Below are 17,142 nucleotides of genomic sequence, written 5' to 3'. Positions count from 1 at the left end.
GGTAAATACCTTCCCACCCGACCCTTGGCTGCTGCAGCACTCTGCACCCCGCGGTTCAACACCACACGCTGCTGCGGTCCTCAACCAAGTCTCACTCTGCTCTTCCCCCACAGAAGTGCTGCACCCACCGGGGCCACAGTCTGCGCGCATCTCGATTTCACAAGCCTGTAGTCAGAATCTCATGTCGTCCAGAGTCACTCGCTCGCAAAGGCGCCAATCCGCCAACACCAACGACACCTCGCCGCCCGCTGCTCCCCCGACCGCAACGCAACCGCCGCCCGCCCCAGCGTCCCGCAAGCGGAAGACGTCAGCGCGCGACCCCAGCCCCGACCCAGCAGACAACCCAGAGTCTACTCCCAAACGCCGCGCTACCAAGACCAAGAAGGCCAAAGGCAAAGCCGCCATGTCTTCGTCTGGGTCTGTGCCAATTGCCCCAGCCGGCGAGCAAGCGCTGACCGAAGACAGCCCACCATCAGATCCTATCGACGAGAAGTCGACGCCACAGCCCTCGAAGCGATCCAAGAGCGGCCGTAAGAGCAAGCCCTCAAACGCCGCGCCCGACGCCGATAGCCCCTCCACGTCCCGCCGAAGCTCGCGCAAATCGAACAAGGCCGAGGACGACACAACCATGGACGATGCTCCCGCAAGCAAGCCCGAAGAGGAAACGCGCCAGTCTGGCGAAGACCATACCAGCGATGACGAGAACGGCGACGATCACGGAGAGCGATACGATGAGGAAGACGACGATGATGACGACGATCCCTTCACCAGCGGCTTCCTGGGACGCAACTCACACAGCCTGTCCGCGCTTAGGCAGCTCACCGGCATGATGGCAGGTACCACACAGCGTCTGCGGGGCATTCTGGACCAGCTGCGATCGCCAGACATGTCTATACAGCTGATTGCGCTGCAAGAGCTGTCCGAAGTGCTCCTCATCTCCACCGAAGACAACTTGGCTGGCCACTTCTCCCCCGATGCCTACGTCAAGGAACTGGTCAAGCTCATGCAGCCGAACGAGTTCACAATGGAAGAGAACCCGGAGCTTATGTTGCTCGCCTGCCGATGCTTGGCCAACCTGATGGAAGCCCTGCCTCAAGCCACCGCCAACGTCGTTTACGGTGGAGCTGTGCCCGTCCTCTGCTCCAAGCTGCTCGAGATCAACTTCATCGATCTGGCCGAACAATGTTTGAGCACGCTGGAAAAGATTTCAGTTGAATTTCCGGGAGTTATTGTACGGGAAGGCGGTCTTACAGCGTGCTTGACCTTCCTCGATTTCTTCGCCACAAGCACACAGCGTGTAGCCGTCACAACCGCAGCCAACTGCTGTCGGAACATCCCAGAGGATTCCTTCCCGGTCGTGCGCGATGTTATGCCTATTCTTGAGAACATTCTGAACAACAACGATCAAAAGGTTGTAGAGCAGGGCTGCATCTGTGTCTCTAGGATCGTCCAGAGCTTCCGGCAACAGGAGAGCAAGCTCGAGGAGCTGGTCAGCCCAGGTCTTCTCAAAGCTATCCTGCGACTTTTGCTCCCGGGCAGCACGAATCTTATTGGACCTAGCATCCACACTATGTTCCTGCAGGTTCTGGCGTACACCGCCAAGGCAAGCCCGCGTCTGTCAGCTGAGCTGTTGAAGATGAACGTGGTCGATACTCTGTACCAGATCCTAACTGGTGTTTCACCTCCTAGTGGCACCGAGGACGTGGCAGCTAAAATTGACTCTGTCGTCATCATGCAAGCCTTGATTCACCGGCCCAAAGATCAGGTGTTCGAGACGTTGAATGTTATCTGCGAACTGCTGCCCGATGTCCCAACCGAGGGCCTGATGTACCTTGACGATCTCTTCGATGCCGGCTACCCAGGCGACGACCTTCTTCCACTCTCTTCCACTAACAAGAAGACCACCAATGAGAAACGCGTCGAGCTGTTGGAAGATTGCAAGGCAGAGGTTAAGCGCTTCGCCGTAATCCTTCTGCCTACTCTGACAGACGCTTACTCAAGTACTGTCAACCTCAGCGTACGCCAGAAAGTGCTTACCGCTCATCTCAAGATGTTGTCAAATCTGGACACCGATATCCTAGAGGAAGCTCTACGGCCGGTACCCTATGCTTCGCATCTAGCATCGATCTTTACGCAGCAGGACCACCCATCTTTGGTCACATACGCGTTACAAGCTGCCGAGCTATTGCTTAAGCGGCTGGAGTCCATCTACCGGTACCAATTCTATCGCGAAGGTGTTATATCCGAGATCTCACAACTGGCGAACCGTCCCTGCAAATCGTTGGAGACCAAGCCCAAGGATCCCAAGTCAGCGGTAGAGACAGAGGCTGCAGCTGACTCAGGTGCTAGCACCGTCTCTACTGCCGAACAAGACGCTGAGCGGGAAGCTGCCCAGTCGAGTGACGGTGTCGACGTGGAAATGCAGTCTGACGATGGCGAGGACGTGGATCCTGACGATGAACCAAATGAAAGCAGCCAGAACCGAGACGAGGACGATGAGTCAGACTCTTCGTCGTCCTCTGACCAGCGGGAGCCACTACCGATGCCCGACGTCGAAGACATCATCACGCTCCGTGCTAAGAAGTTCATCGACGTTCACGAGAAGGAATCTGATAATCCTATACGCGAAAAGGCGTCTGCGGTCCTGGAGGATTTGAAATCGCTTGCTGGTGAAATTAAGAAGTGCGTTGCTGATGGTGCCACAAGCGACTGTATGAACTTGTTCACTAGACTGGCATCTTACTTTGAAGGCGATGCGTTAGAAAGCATCACAAGCTTCGAGCTCAAGACATCGAAGATTGTGGAGGTGCTCTTGGAGCTGTTCTCGATGTCTACATCTGACAAGAAGGTCGACCCTAGGCCTATCTTCTTGGAAGCCTTCATGGGAGGTAGCGGCCAGAGCAAGATCAAGACCGCGAGCACTGCGTCTCCAGCTACGCCTTTCAGCGTATTGGTCCATAAGCTGCAAGATCTGCTGAGCAGGTCTGAACACTTCGACGTGATTACTGTTCATCAAAACATGTACGACAGCCGAGGCAGCGCAACTTCCATGCTAGCTAAGCAATTGAGGCTGAAGCTTGTCGCCGATGACGATTCGGGAATTCCTAAGACGTACCGCAATATCATGGTGTCTATTCACGCCATTGCTACATTCAAAGCCCTAGACGACTACCTTCGACCCCGCATCAGCCTGGCAGATAGGCCACGCCCAGCTAAGACTCGCGACCAGTTCCCATCTCGGGATCAATTTGAGGCCATGTATGCTCAAGCTGTTTCGGAAGGACGCGCGCCGCCACCACCCCACACCCCTTCCGATTCGTCACACCGTGCTTCAAAGAAGTCTTCGCGATCCAAGGCAGCTCCGACCGACGCATCCCAGCCAGGACCGAGCTCCGCCACACGAGAGAAGTCTCGTCGATCGAGTAGGCGTCAACAGGCGCAGCTTCCTCCACCCCCGCCACCACCTCCAGCCAAGCCTCACTCGAACAGCAGCCAAGATCAAGTTGAATGTGCTGATGAGGCGCAGCTCTCCGACCAAGATTCCATGGATGACGAGAGCGCCTTGAATGCCATCGTCGATGATCTTGAGGATGAGCTGGATGAGGATATGCCAGATCCATCGGCTGTCAGTGTCGAAGTCGCATCGACAGGGCAAGCCACGGCTCGTGAGGAGGACGGCACGCGGATTGCTACACCCGTACAAAACACACCGCTGGCGAAGCCACCTTCCGAAACCCGAACTCCAACGTCGCGTCTGTCTGCCTTGCTACAGAGCTCGGCTGCCATGCGTCAGACTCTAGGTGGGGCGGGCGCTCTGTCATATGCTGGCGCTGTACAATCGACCCCTCAGGACTGGCATATCGAATTCAGCGTGAACGACCAGCCACTCTCCAATGAGACAACAATCTACCGCGCTGTGCACTTTAGCCAGGCGCAACCAGCGGACGGATCACATCGCTCGGTTTGGAACGGTATTCATACCATCAAGTTCAAGCGGGTGCAGGGCCCTCCACCAAGCGAGCCTAGCTCCTTGACACCACCGCCAGAGTCGCGTTCGGACGTTTCGGGTATGCCGGCCTCACTTGATCAACACCCTGTGACATCTGGTATTTTGCGATTGCTCAGCATACTTCACGGACTCAATTCGCACCTTGACGACATCCTACTGGCAAATAAGGAACAGGTCAAACTGAATGCTGAGCCGCTTTCGCAATTCGTCAACACGAAGCTCACAGCCAAACTCAACCGTCAATTAGAAGAGCCTCTCGTTGTAGCTAGCAACTGCCTTCCTAGTTGGAGCGAGGATCTGGCTCGGTTCTATCCATTCCTTTTCCCGTTCGAGACACGCCACCTCTTCCTACAGTCTACCTCGTTCGGCTACTCTAGGTCGATGACGCGATGGCAGAACTCGCAGCCCACAAGTGACTCACGGGATAGCCGTCATAGGGATGAGCGGCCGTTCCTAGGTAGACTTCAACGCCAGAAGGTTCGCATTTCTAGGTCCCGAATCTTGGAGTCCGCCATGAAAGTCATGCAACTGTACGGACATTCGGCTAGTGTCCTGGAGGTCGAGTACTTTGAGGAAGTTGGAACTGGTTTGGGACCGACGCTGGAATTCTACTCCACCGTATCCCGCGAGTTCTCCAAGAAGAAGCTGAAGCTTTGGCGAGAGAATGAGTCCAGCGATCAGGACGAATATGCTTTCGGCAAGCGAGGACTCTACCCCGCTCCCATGAGCACCGAAGAAGCAAGCACTGAGAATGGCGAGAAGCGTCTCGAGCTGTTCAAGATTCTGGGCAAGTTCGTCGCTCGCTCCATGCTGGACTCTCGCATCATCGACGTGTCCTTCAACCCGACATTCTTCCGCATCAGCGACGGTTCCAGCGCAGCAGTGGCACCATCTCTTGGAGCGATCAAAGCGGTCGATGAAGACTTGGCCAAGTCTCTGGTTCTGCTCAAGCAATTTGCCGATGCAAAGAAGAAGGTTGACAATGACAATCTGAGCGCAGCCGCAAAAGCGGCGGCCCTGAACGACATTGTCATCCAGGATTGCAGGGTGGAAGACCTAGCTCTCGACTTCACACTTCCTGGTTATGGTTCGATCGAGCTAATTCCGAACGGCGCGGATACCTCCGTCACGATCGAGAACGTCGACACGTATGTAGAGAAAGTCATCGACTTCACCCTTGGCTCTGGGGTCCAGCGTCAGGCAGATGCCTTCCGTGCCGGCTTCACAGAGGTCTTCCCATACTCTGCTCTTAAGGCATTCACCCCAGATGAGTTGGTCATGTTATTCGGTCGGACCGATGAGGATTGGTCGCTTGAGAGTAAGTTTAGGACATCCACCCCTTCAGCACTGTTACTAACCACATCGCAGCTCTTATGGATTCCATCAAAGCAGACCACGGATACAACCTCGACAGCAAGAGCGTACGCAACTTGCTTGCCACCATGAGCGAATTCGATGCACAGGAGCGTAGGGACTTCTTGCAGTTCATCACCGGTAGCCCCAAGCTTCCAATTGGAGGTAAGTTCTATTGTTCACTGTTCACCAAACCTTGTTTACTGACACATCTCCAGGCTTCAAGGCTCTCACACCAATGTTCACGGTCGTTTGCAAGCCCAGCGAGCCACCCTACTCATCCGATGACTACCTCCCTTCCGTCATGACCTGTGTCAACTACCTCAAGATGCCCGACTACAGCACCGTCGACATCCTACGGGAGAAGCTCAGCGTAGCCATCCGCGAAGGTCAAGGCGCCTTCCATCTTTCCTAGATTGTTCACCCAGCGGTGTAGTGATGATGATTGAGTGAGTGGAGGACTGGCAGGAAAGAATATGGATACCCAGGGGTCTGTTTCCTTGTTGGGAGGCGTCAGACGCGTTATCCCACTCTCTATACGTGCTATAGATTCAACGCCTTTATTTAACGACACTATTTGTGTGGGCTTAGTATGCATTGCAAAGGTTCGGCTTCTGGGAAGCGGCGTTCTGAGTAGGGAATTCAGTAGTTAGTTTGCGCAATCCGACATCTTTTAGAATCGCACGAGGATATATTGTGGTGCCTGTGATTTGTCCTAGTGCTGGTTATCTTTCTTGCAATTGTCCTCTCTACTTACTTTGGGCTGTGATTACTCACATTCTGAGGGCAGTAGAATGTCTAGAGTAAGAGAGAAGGCAATAGATCCGGATGTTAACTGCTCGCCCTCTTGATCGCCATTGACAGACTAAGACGATGAGTTTACGTTGTCACCGCATTATCCGCTAAGAACACAGACGTTCGCGTGAAATAAATTTTATTATCCGATAAATGATCGTGAGTCTCCAAGTCTCCATCCCAGTCATGTCCACATCTAAATCCAAATTCAATCTCGTCCCTATCATTACACATCCATGCCAGGCTTGCCATACCGGCAAACCATCTACTCATTCATTCATCCCTATATCATCGCCATCCTGCGTGTGCCAGGTAGTCGCCCCAGCACTCTAGTCCTCCTCCTGAGAGTCAGCGAGAGCAGAGTCGGCGTTACCAGACGAAGCGCCCTTGCCACCTGAGGCCTTTCCGTTCCCAGATGCAGATGCGGCGGAGGCGCCGTTGGAAGCGCTGTTTGCACCTGTGCCCTTGGTGCCAGATGTGCTAGTAGATCCAGATGCACCAGTAGAAGCACCGGTAGAGCTGGAAGAACCAGTGGCGCCGGTAGCACCGGTAGCACCAGTAAGAGCGCCAGAGGCACCGTTTCCAGTTGCTGCACCAGCTCCAGTAGCTGAGCCGGCTGAGCCTGCGGCACCGGCACCTGTAGCTCCAGTTCCTGTAAGGCCAGCTCCTGCGGCGCCACCAGCAGTGGGGCTGTTTCCACCGGCAAGAGGACCGTTCGCACCAGCAGCGGGGGCAGCGCCACCGGCAGTGGGAGGGGTGGGAGGAGTAGCTCCGATGCCTGCGCCACCAGCGGTAGGGGGGGTAGGAGGAGTAGCTCCAGTGCCCGCGCCGCCGGCAGTGGGAGGTGTAGGGGGAGTAGCTCCATTGGCTGGGGGAGCAGGGGGAGCAGCAATGCCACCAGAAGTGAGAGGAGCGGGAGGAGTCGCTCCGTTAGGACCAGGGGCGGCACCACCGGCAGTGGGAGGAGTCGGGGGAGTAGCTCCAGCTGCTCCGGTACCCGCGCCACCAGCGGTAGGAGGAGTTGGGGGAGTGGCGGCTCCGGCACCTTGTTGACCACGGCCTGCGCCTGATATATGTCAGTGTCTACAATTAGAACTTTAGTGCTTGATGTCACTTACCGGCTCCCTGTTGACCGTTGGCAGCTCCGTTGCCTTGTCCCCTGCCAGCCCCGGTACCAGTTGCTCCAGTACCGGTAGCACCGTTAGCAGTGGCTCCAGCACCAGCTGCTCCGTTACCAGCTCCTTTGCCAGCGCCAGCACCGGTCGCTCCGGTACCGGTAGCTCCAGTTCCAGTGGCTCCGTTGGCAGTGGCTCCAGTGCCAGCAGCTCCGTTAGCATTTGCTCCGGCACCAGCAGCTCCGTTCAAGTTGCCAGCTCCCTTGCCAGCCTTGCCAGTACCAGCGGCGGTAGCGCCTCCTGCCGCAGCAGTACCGTTGTTTGCAGCGCCCTAAATAAGTCAGCTTCAGGAATGGACTTCAAACCGAGAGAGTACTTACGGTAAGAGTACCAGCACCCGCTGCTCCGGCACCCTTCTGGCCCTTCGCAGCGCCGGCTGCAGCACTGGTCGCAGGCGCCTTGGGAGTAGTAGCAGCAGCTCCGCCCGCTTTGCCGCCAGCCGCTCCACCACCAATACCGAGACCGCTGAGAAGGTCGCCGATTCCACCAGCACCGCCAGCAGCACCCGCCGCACCCTTTGCGCCACCTGCACCGCCTGCGCCGCCGGTCAAACCAGCGAGGAGCTGATCAAGTTGACGCTTGGCGAGACCAGGGAAAAGGGCAGCGAGACCTCCTGCACCTCCTGCGCCACCGGCACCACCTCCTAGAGCACCGAGTCCACCAAGGGCACCGAGACCCCCGGCTCCAGCTCCAGCTCCAGCTCCAGCTCCACCAGCTCCAGCACCGGTGAGAGCGCCGAGACCTCCAGCACCACCAGCCAGAGCACTCAGGCCACCAGCACCACCGGCACCACCTCCTAGAGCACCGAGTCCACCGAGGGCACCAAGGCCTCCAGCTCCAGCTCCAGCACCTGCCGCTCCGCCGCCAAGGCCGCCGAGGAGTGCGTCAAGTGTACGCTTGTTCTTAACCTTCTCGGAAGAGAGCTTGCGGACAGTAGCGACGTAGTGTGCAGGCATCCTCTGGCCACCAGTAGTGTCAACCCATCGCTTAGCCATAGCAGTGTGGTCGCAAGGTTCCTGAGCCGGAGCCGCAACAGCGGTCGCCGCCAAGGAGGCGATAAGGATGGAGGAGTCGAACTTCATATTGGCGGAGAGAAAGGATGTGAAGGAGGATTAAAGATCAGCTGCCCGGCAGTGATATAAGTAGAGAACGTGTAAAGATAAAAGCCGACTAGCAGCGATATATACAAGGAAGAATGATTGAATAGAAGTAGAGAAGAAGACTGAGTAAGCTGGATGAGTATCGAACTGATGAATAGTAATACTGCATGGAAAGACCTTCTCTATATATCATGCCCTCCATGGGGAACGGCCCGATGGGGTGGAGCATGTCCCGTATCAAACGGTGCATGCGTTCTAGCCTTTTCTTCGAACGTTTTGTCGATCGTCATGGTAGCTACGCTGTAGCACAGCGTGCACGAAGACGCACATGCCTTTAGGCTGTTGTGCTGTCGCGCGGGCATGTGTCGTTTGGTACTGCAACGGGCGGAGGCGAAACACTGGTCGTGTAGCTGGTCCCGCATACTATACGCAAAACATAATTGCTTGTTCGGTGGACGACTCGTAGCTTAAGCACAAAGTGTACCTTGGCGTCGCGTGGAATCGCTGGGGAAGCGCTTGACCCTGTAAATTCCTAATTCAAATCATATCGCGATGCCTTCCTCGCGCTGTCAGTGAGCCATGATAGACGTGACAGCATATGATATCCCGATTTCTGTTCTTGGTCAATCGTCGACGCGTCCTCCGAGTGATGGTGTTGCTGGTTCCGTCGCAGCACCCGTGAAACGACAGCTTGGCGCGTTAAGTGTCGGCTAAGTACGCGTGTTTTGGTTTTGAAACTAAGGCAGATCGTGGGTGTAGCCTTACGACTGGAACAGTGGATGTACGAGAGCGCCTTTGACAGGTCACGGAGGTTTCGTGAGCGGCCTGGATTGAGAGTGAGTGATTAAGATGGGGGTAATGCATGGTGGGTGGGGTCCAAAGAAGCTTAAAACCTTAGCGCGCCGCTAGCCTTGGCTTTGAAAGACGGAAGGAGCGAACACTCAGGGCAGGATGTCTTGAATCCGTGTTTGATGATATCCAATCGCATCTCTTCTCTGTGATACGTTCTACAATGGCACTGTCGCTGTACATGCTCCAACATCCTGTGCGCCATACATCCCTGATATACACCAAAATCTTGCCTAGACATCGAGGCTCACTATCTCCTTCTTGCCAATCCTGTGACATACAGCTCTCCAGGCTCTGCTTCTACTTTCCACCCTTCGTTGACTAACGTCTTCAAGACCGCAGGTCCCAGCTTTCCCCTTCCGCCCTCGCTGTGTCGGCCCAAACCTGTGATGATCCTGTATGCCTCGCCACCACCTCTGCGACCAGCACCGCTCCACTCGGGTATTCTGCGCTCGCCCAGACCGTTCCACCAAGCTTGTGTTCGTTGTTTGGCGATTCTCGTTGCGTCGGCCACAGTAACGCCATGGAGATCGAGGTATGTTGGACCAGATTGTGTGGAAACGAATGCGTCGGCTTCGGCTGCGTTCATCGCTCTCAGATTGGCGTTGAGATCGCGGCCTTCTTGTGCATAGTACGCGGCGGCTTGCCTCATGAGTGGCGTCGACTTGCCCTTACGGTAGGCACCCGATGCCTTCCCGAATGCGTCGTTTCGTGCAGCAGCTGTGGACATCGCGTCGCGTGGTCGAACAGAAGGGGTCAAAGTAGGAAGTGTCGTGGCTTCGGAAGGGTCAGATAGATCGACAGGAGCATATCGTAAGTCGAGCTTGATACCACCCTTTCCGCCTGTCTCGCTAGCAGGTTGTTGGGTGAGGGATTTCGCTAACTCCTGGGCTTTTGTCGTCGAAGGAGCAGTAAGTCGCACTATGGCAAGGGCGTGCTCCAGATCCATAGATGGAAAGCCCTCATTTAGTGTGATCGCATCCTGTACCAGTGCAGCATCTGGCTCACCCTCTTTCTTGTGCGCTGCGATATCCTTCTTTACAATGGCCAGCACAGTCGCCGAAACGGACGTTCCGTTCGCGTGGTAAAGCGACGATACCGTTTTCGCTGGAAGACCTGTACGCGACGTTATAAAGTCTACATCTCGACTCGTGTTTTGCCAGCGATTGGCTGGCGCATTCGATTCGACGAGGTAGCTAGTACCCGCATCCAAGGAAAGTCTCTGCTTTTTCTTGTTCTTAGCTTTCTTGCCTTTTTGCGGTACGAGATGGTCTTCTGAGAATGCGTCAATCCCGTTCGCGACTGGGCCTTCTTCAGTAGGGCTCTTTCTACTGTCATCGAAGAAGACTTGGTTCAACAGCTCATCCGTCGCTTTATCGTAGTCGTATCCACACTTCTTCAGTGTGTATGTGACCTGCGCGAGCCGCAGACCTGGGAAGGTTTCGGCAAGCAACAATTCTTTTGTGGAGACGTCCGACTGCTCAATATCCTTGTAGTATCCATCCTCCAGAGACCCTTCTGAGCTCTCCGACCGTCCGTTGACACTGAGTGTAGAGAAGTCGTTCGAGAGCGTCGAGTGGTCCGTCGCTACCGTTTGCGTCGTCCACGAATCGGCATTGGAGTCGACATCGGTACTATGTTTGTCTGGGCTGCCTTGAACTGCGCCTCCGCTGCTGCCAGAGGGGTCAAAATCGAGGGCTTCGGCGTCGGCCGTCAACTTCAGGGGTTCGAGTAGTTGCCTAGTAAGATCGATTGCGTTCGGTTCTCCTGCGAAATCCGAGTATATCGTGTAAAGAAGTGTGGGGTCTATCGTGGGGCAGTATTCCTGCTGCAAGTCGCATTGCCGTTAGCGACGTCGCACAATTGTCTACTCTCGCGTCGTTGCATACCTCGAGGAGACGGAGGTCCTCATCCATTTTGGTTCTTGTAGTATTGACGTCTTCGTATGTGTCTATGCGGCGAGTGCATACTCAGACTGTATGTCGAGACTGTTGGACTGTGTCGCACGATTATCTCCTCTTAGAGACGTGCGCGTTTGAGATGACACGGCGTGGTGTAGTAGGTTGATTGTAGGATAGGCGGGCGCACAGGCAGAAGTGCGTGGGGTGCTGTGGCAGAGTCGGCGCGTAGTCGCGAAAACCATGGGTCGAGGGGAGACACAGCCGAGCTTGGCGATCAAGACACACCTCACCCTTGCTGCAGCATAGCGAATATCGTTCGACAGAAGAGATCCAGAGTTTGCAATGTTCGATTCCCAAGCTCACTGAATTCTTCGCGCTGGTCAGATGTCACACGTCATCTCGTCTTGGATCCAACTGCGCGTCATCTACCGACTTAATCGACGCTAATGCAAGCGCCGCGAGGCGCAAGCGCGGGAGCTCTACCAAGCTCTCGACAACCTCAAGATCCGATAGATAAGCATCAAGCTGGACATTCTCTTTCGTCTTCTCTGAGCGTTTCCAGAGAGCGGTTTAGAGGGCCATCAGGAGGAGGCGGTGTTCGGCTTGAACAACGTCATACATGCTACACAAGAACAAGGACTGGCTCTACAGCAGGAAACCTTTCAGTACTATCACCAAGTGTAAGACCTCATTCGATCTACCGTCTTCTCGTATCCCTTCAATATCAAGCCCCGTCTTTCTGGATAGAGATATGCCGTAACTGCCGGTCTCGGAGAATTTGACTTGGCAGCACCGAGTGATCAGCCTCGCGTATCCGTTTTGGCCCCCAACAGCGCTGCGCCGCCATCACGTCCATGGCGGTGCACGAGATTTGTGCCCAGGCGTGCATGAGTTTCAGGCGACCTGTTGCATCCTTGCTATGAGTTTAAGTACACCTAAGGCCTCCCGGGCGTAATGACATTTCGCGAGTTTGATCCCCTCGCGTCTCTAATACTCGAAAACCGCATCTCCAACCCCGAATAACAATCAGACAACATGGCGCCCATCCAACGTCGCAACACCAATCTTTCGCTGCAAGGCACTGTAGCGGTCATTATTCTTGTCATTATGTTTGTTACAGGCATCTTTTGCACAGTTGTTTTTATGAAGATCTGTAGTAAACAGCGGAGGCGCGAAAGGGCTATGCGCAGGATGCAGGAGCAAAACGCGCCGTACGTCGGGGTTCAGTATACTGCACCACCGGGCGCTCCAAGCAATGGAAGCATGCTACCACCGTATGCAGGACAAGCGCATGTACCGACGGAGCTGCATGGAGACCAGTACAAACACAATGGACCGCAGGAGTTGCAAGGAGAAGGGAGACCTGAATCTGCTCAACCGCAGCAGATTGATGGGTACATGTATTTTGAATTCATCGAGTTAGGTGTTGCAAGCAACAGTATATATATATGAGGATAAGTATAAGTGCAGGGCCCCTGCAGCCTGCTCGCAATTAGGTAGGTTAAATAATTGTAGGGGCTTAGCGCGCTAAGCCCCCGGGCCGATATTTTAACATTTTCGATTTTTTGCTAAAGATTACTTTGGTACCGCAATCCATTAACGCGACGCCCATTCGTGGGCGTCCGTTGAGAATTGATGGGTACATGGCAGCAGTGAATGCCATTATTGAAGCGAAGCATCGCGTTGGGGATAGAGAAGCTGATTTCCCATAGCCAACCGTTGACAATAGCGATCCTATCGAACTACCCGCGAACGCCATCGTGAATAATCACGGAAACAATGGAGCTGAAGGTTTTGCGATGGAAGAACCGCAACAAGGAAAAAAGACAGCGTTTGCGCGCATGCAAGCATTGTTCAAATGAAGACGTCAGGAGACCTTACAACGTAATGATGACCACCGGAATGATTTACCGGCAAACGACAGATCTCAGGCAGCTATAACGACAGAGCTATCTACATGAGCTTGACGAGCGAATATTCTCTCCATAATAGGAGTAACAATGGGGAGACTACAACTCTGTCTCGCTTTCGCAGTGAGCGAGTCCGTCACCACGGCTTTGCGATTCGCGTATCCCTAGTCTTAATACACACCATCAAGGCTCCTTCACTGCGACTTCTTGATTAGCGCCTTGCCAGTCTATATATATATATATATGGTCTACGACTACTGTACCTCGATCAATCCTACACCTCCGCTTGACAATCGATACAAGCTATCTTGATAACAATTAAGCTCGTATCAATCAATTGTACCACCCACGACACATCAACACCTCAAGAACCGTCACCATGGACCTCATCGACGCCAGCAACGCCCCTGTACCCATCACTGTGGACCCCATCACTGGCAACACCATATCCGCCAACGAGACCGAAAACGCGATGGAGGACACTCAGATGGCCGACCCCGAAGACCACACCAACGCGGCTGATGACGAAGCCGAGGATGAAGCCGAGGACTACTTCATCGACAACAGCCCCACATTCCACGACTTCACGACCCTCCCCCCAGACACCAAGGCCACAATCACCCGCCTCCTGGCGTCTGCAGGTGCCGCTTGGGAATTCCGCTCCATGGCTACCCCGTTCCCAGTCCAGTACCTCCCCGATCCAGACTGCCACAACTGGGGTCTAGCACTCATCTCCGCGCTCAGCCGTCTGGCGGATATGACACGCACTGGTTTCAAGTTGGAGGCCATCGCGTTCGTCATCAAGCACATGAAAGAGCGGAATGAGGTTCCTGGTAATACCGAGGATGAGGGTAAGATGTCTTCGAAATGAGAAGAGGGTTGGTGCTAACAGTGCGCTTGAAGATATTCCTGCTTCGGTGGTCATGGCGGGTGACTTCGTGATTCGGCTTGAGGACGTCAACTACAGCATCCGTAAGATGCGGAACAGGGTCAACAGCTACCGGCCTGCTTCACAAGGTCAGGGTCAGGGCTATGGGCGTGGGCGTGGCGGCTACCGCGGTGGCCGAGGTCGCGGTCGAGGACGTGGTGGTGGAGCGAGGGGACGAGGAGGTATGATGGGCTTTCACGGTTGAAGTGTTGTTGAGTGATTGACATCACCTGGCTGTTGTCATAAAGTATGGAGGAATTTGACATGGATGGTCCTGGTGTACTTCACAGCTTTACTGGATGTACGTGGATAACTAAAGATACATTGAATACCTCCACGCCTTGCTATGATGCGGAACTCTGTGGTTTCCGGAGACGTGTTGAAGACTACACTTATACTACCCCAAACCCATACCTATCCCTGCTATACCCACCGTACGCGACAACTCGCAAGCCCCTCACAATGATCAATAGCACCACCACCGCGCTCGCGCGCATAGCATCTCTACCAGTAACCCTACTCAGCTCTATCCCTAGGCCGAATATCTCCTACATCCCCGCCGCGCACGTGAAGCTCAAAGCAGAGCACATAGTGATGGTGTTCATTTGTGTGTTACGACAGATCTGGCTGTACGTAGAGGGCTGGAGAGATAGCAGGCGACGAAGGAACCAGGTTGATGAGGACAACGCGGAAGACAAGCGACAAGCAAAGAGGCGCTCAAAGAAAAAGAAAGCGCTTGGGAAGGCGAGTAGGAATGCGGGTAATGGCCGGAAAGTGAATATCGTCATGAAAGGAAGGTATACGCTGGTATTGCAGTAATGGGCTGGTATAATATGGCGCATGAAGCCAAGTCTACATGCATTTCCAAGCTCTAAGACGTCGCCAGTGTAGTCTAAACAGGTTCGCAACACGTCATGTAAGCTCCGCTAGATGAGCAAGTGTTGCCCTTCACATAAAACGACGAGGACCTGAAATGCTCTCATCGTTATCTGACTCAATGTCCCTCTGCACCCTATAGCCTGCTTCGTCCTCCGATTCGCTCTCCGATTCGCTTTCCGATATCTGGGTCCTGGCATCTGGTTTTGCCCAGAATTTGCCTTGCGATCCGCTTTCCGATTCATTTTCTGATTCGGTGTCCTCGTCCATAGCCCCAATGATGTCCAACTGTAGCCCGGCTGTCTTGCACGCGTTCTTGATTTCCCTCGATACTCCGTCTTCGCCCTCAACCACAACCAAAGTTTTCCAATTCCTAGCAACGATATCCTTCTGCTCAATGGTAGCCAATAGAAGATCGGTGACCTCAGCGTCACTTCCTAGTTCGTTGAAGAACTCGAGTGTGTCCATTACTGGCGGAAGACCGACCGAATGGAGACGCGGTTTCTTAGACGATTTTCCGAACAGCTGATAGTCCCAGTTCAGGCGCAGTGTCTTCAGCGCTGCAAACTCGCGCATACGAAGCACTTTGCGCCCGGTAAGCGTTGGGTGATCGATCGTTATGCTCTTCAAAAACTCGGCTTGTGACTGAGCAGCCAGGATATAGTCCCCAACGTTATCAGAGCTTTCCTCCAGTTCCGGCTCCGGCTCCTCCGTTTGCGTCATGACGAATTCCTCCAGCGCTTCGGGCAGTTCTAAGAGATCCCCAAGTGAGTCGTCGTTGATATCGCATTCGATCAAGTGAAGTTGTTTGAGGGCGGTCATGTGTGGCCGCTCGATGTGATCGAAGCCCTTCTCGTCTAGCTTAGCTCTGCGGATCGTCAAGGTTTCCAGCGTAGGATGGGCGAAGATATGTATGTTCTCGCGGAGGTCCCAGTAAGCATCATTAGCGCATTGGTAGAATAGTGAGCAGGACTTCAAGCAGGCGAGATCGAAGGGTCCGTTAAACAAGGTACCGATACCGTGAAGGAGCACGTCGGGGACGGAAATATCGAGCTTCTCCAAATTCGACATTATCGATAAAGTCCGTGAGAGGCTATCTGAGCGCTTGGGATCCAGGTATGAACCGGCGACAGGCGCATCAAGCGCCAGTTGCGACAGCTCCGAAGATGGGTAGGCTAGCTTGATTTCATGGATGGCTGAGCCACGGCGCGGGCGACGGCTTAATGACTCGCTGAATGTGAGGTGCAGCTCTGGAGTTTCGAACAGAATGCTCTTATATAAGACGGCGTCACTGAGGCGGTGGCATCGTTTGTTGACGCGCGATACGTTGCAGAGGTCGCGTCTGGAAAGGCAGCCAACCGCCTCGAAGATGTGGAGCAGCAACTCATCGGGCAGCGCGCTCAATCTGTCGCGTAGAACGACGTCGGTATTACTGTCTTTCTCCAACGGCATATCTGATACTAGTGTATCGATGCGAGAGAGAGGAGACGAGGTATCCATGCGCGAGGTACTTCGCAACCTTCGCTGCGAACACGTGGAGTTGGCCTGACTCGCTGCAGGTGGAATGCGGGGAAGCTTGTGGAGAGCCGCCGATCTTCAGTCAAGGTACGATAGAACGATATAGAGGAAATGCTGCATAAGAGTAAAGTGTCAAATTCGGTGTCGTAGACATTAGAAGACAATGTTGGAACACGCAAGTCTAGGAATGAAGGTACAGTGGTGATGCGTCCAGTGACGGGGCAGGAACAGCGATGCGCGCACGGCCCGCCACGTGCGGCTGGTCCCATGACATCACCCAAAAAACCTCATCCCTCATCTGACGCTTGCATTCCCACAAATGACATCTCCAAACGACTTGTATCGGCTTTCGGTTACATGCTGGCACGGGCCTACTGATGGAGCATGCATCTCTATCTTACACTGCCCAAGCGTATATCGAACCAGTAGTAGCAATTCCAGGCTAGGGGTGGACAGTCGCCGGCAGGTGGCGCACGACTGTATCGTGAACCTAGGCTCACAAGCAGACTTCGCGACTGATACTAAGCGTTTCAACGCCGCGGGCTAAAAATGACGTAAATCTTTAAAATGATATTTGAGTATGACATGGAACTCAGTCGTTTCGACTTCGGCAGTGTTGTTCATCATGCTGCGTATTCGTTCGTCTGCGCATCGATCAGGCACATGAGGAAAGATCCATACGTTCGTGAGGACTCGTCTGTGCTAATAAACTCATGCCTCGCACAAAA

General features: G+C 54.2%; 5 protein-coding genes across 5 annotated transcripts; 2 read left to right on the top strand and 3 right to left on the bottom strand.

Annotated features, from left to right (window-relative positions):
- Nucleotides 1–181: 181 nt before the first annotated feature.
- Nucleotides 182–5,777, top strand: J4E83_006013 (uncharacterized protein; the record flags this gene model as incomplete). Its single annotated transcript, XM_049332928.1, has 3 exons — nt 182–5,327; nt 5,378–5,527; nt 5,581–5,777. The coding sequence occupies 3 exons, from the start codon at nt 182–184 to the stop codon at nt 5,775–5,777; spliced, it is 5,493 nt and encodes a 1,830-aa protein (XP_049188170.1).
- Nucleotides 5,778–6,486: 709 nt separating this feature from the next.
- J4E83_006012 (uncharacterized protein) lies at nt 6,487–8,414 on the bottom strand (the record flags this gene model as incomplete). The annotated part of the gene is made up of 4 exons (XM_049332927.1): nt 6,487–6,614; nt 7,203–7,223; nt 7,276–7,603; nt 7,653–8,414. 4 exons carry the CDS (start codon nt 8,412–8,414, stop codon nt 6,487–6,489), a joined length of 1,239 nt encoding a protein of 412 aa, XP_049188169.1.
- A 1,117-nt stretch (nt 8,415–9,531) lies between these two features.
- On the bottom strand, nt 9,532–11,197 carry J4E83_006011 (uncharacterized protein; the record flags this gene model as incomplete). The annotated part of the gene is made up of 2 exons (XM_049332926.1): nt 9,532–11,109; nt 11,171–11,197. 2 exons carry the CDS (start codon nt 11,195–11,197, stop codon nt 9,532–9,534), a joined length of 1,605 nt encoding a protein of 534 aa, XP_049188168.1.
- Nucleotides 11,198–13,471: 2,274 nt separating this feature from the next.
- On the top strand, nt 13,472–13,963 carry J4E83_006010 (uncharacterized protein; the record flags this gene model as incomplete). Its single annotated transcript, XM_049332925.1, has 1 exon — nt 13,472–13,963. The coding sequence occupies one exon, from the start codon at nt 13,472–13,474 to the stop codon at nt 13,961–13,963; it is 492 nt and encodes a 163-aa protein (XP_049188167.1).
- Nucleotides 13,964–14,968: 1,005 nt separating this feature from the next.
- J4E83_006009 (uncharacterized protein) lies at nt 14,969–16,348 on the bottom strand (the record flags this gene model as incomplete). Its single annotated transcript, XM_049332924.1, has 1 exon — nt 14,969–16,348. The coding sequence occupies one exon, from the start codon at nt 16,346–16,348 to the stop codon at nt 14,969–14,971; it is 1,380 nt and encodes a 459-aa protein (XP_049188166.1).
- Between the last annotated feature and the right edge of the window lie 794 nt (nt 16,349–17,142).

This window comes from Alternaria metachromatica (genome assembly GCF_023757995.1).
Source record: "Alternaria metachromatica strain BMP 0045 chromosome Unknown scaffold_12, whole genome shotgun sequence".
Lineage (NCBI taxonomy): Eukaryota > Fungi > Ascomycota > Dothideomycetes > Pleosporales > Pleosporaceae > Alternaria > Alternaria metachromatica.
The sequence above is the reverse complement of the archived record's forward strand: the minus strand, read 5'-3'. Positions and strand labels throughout refer to the sequence as shown.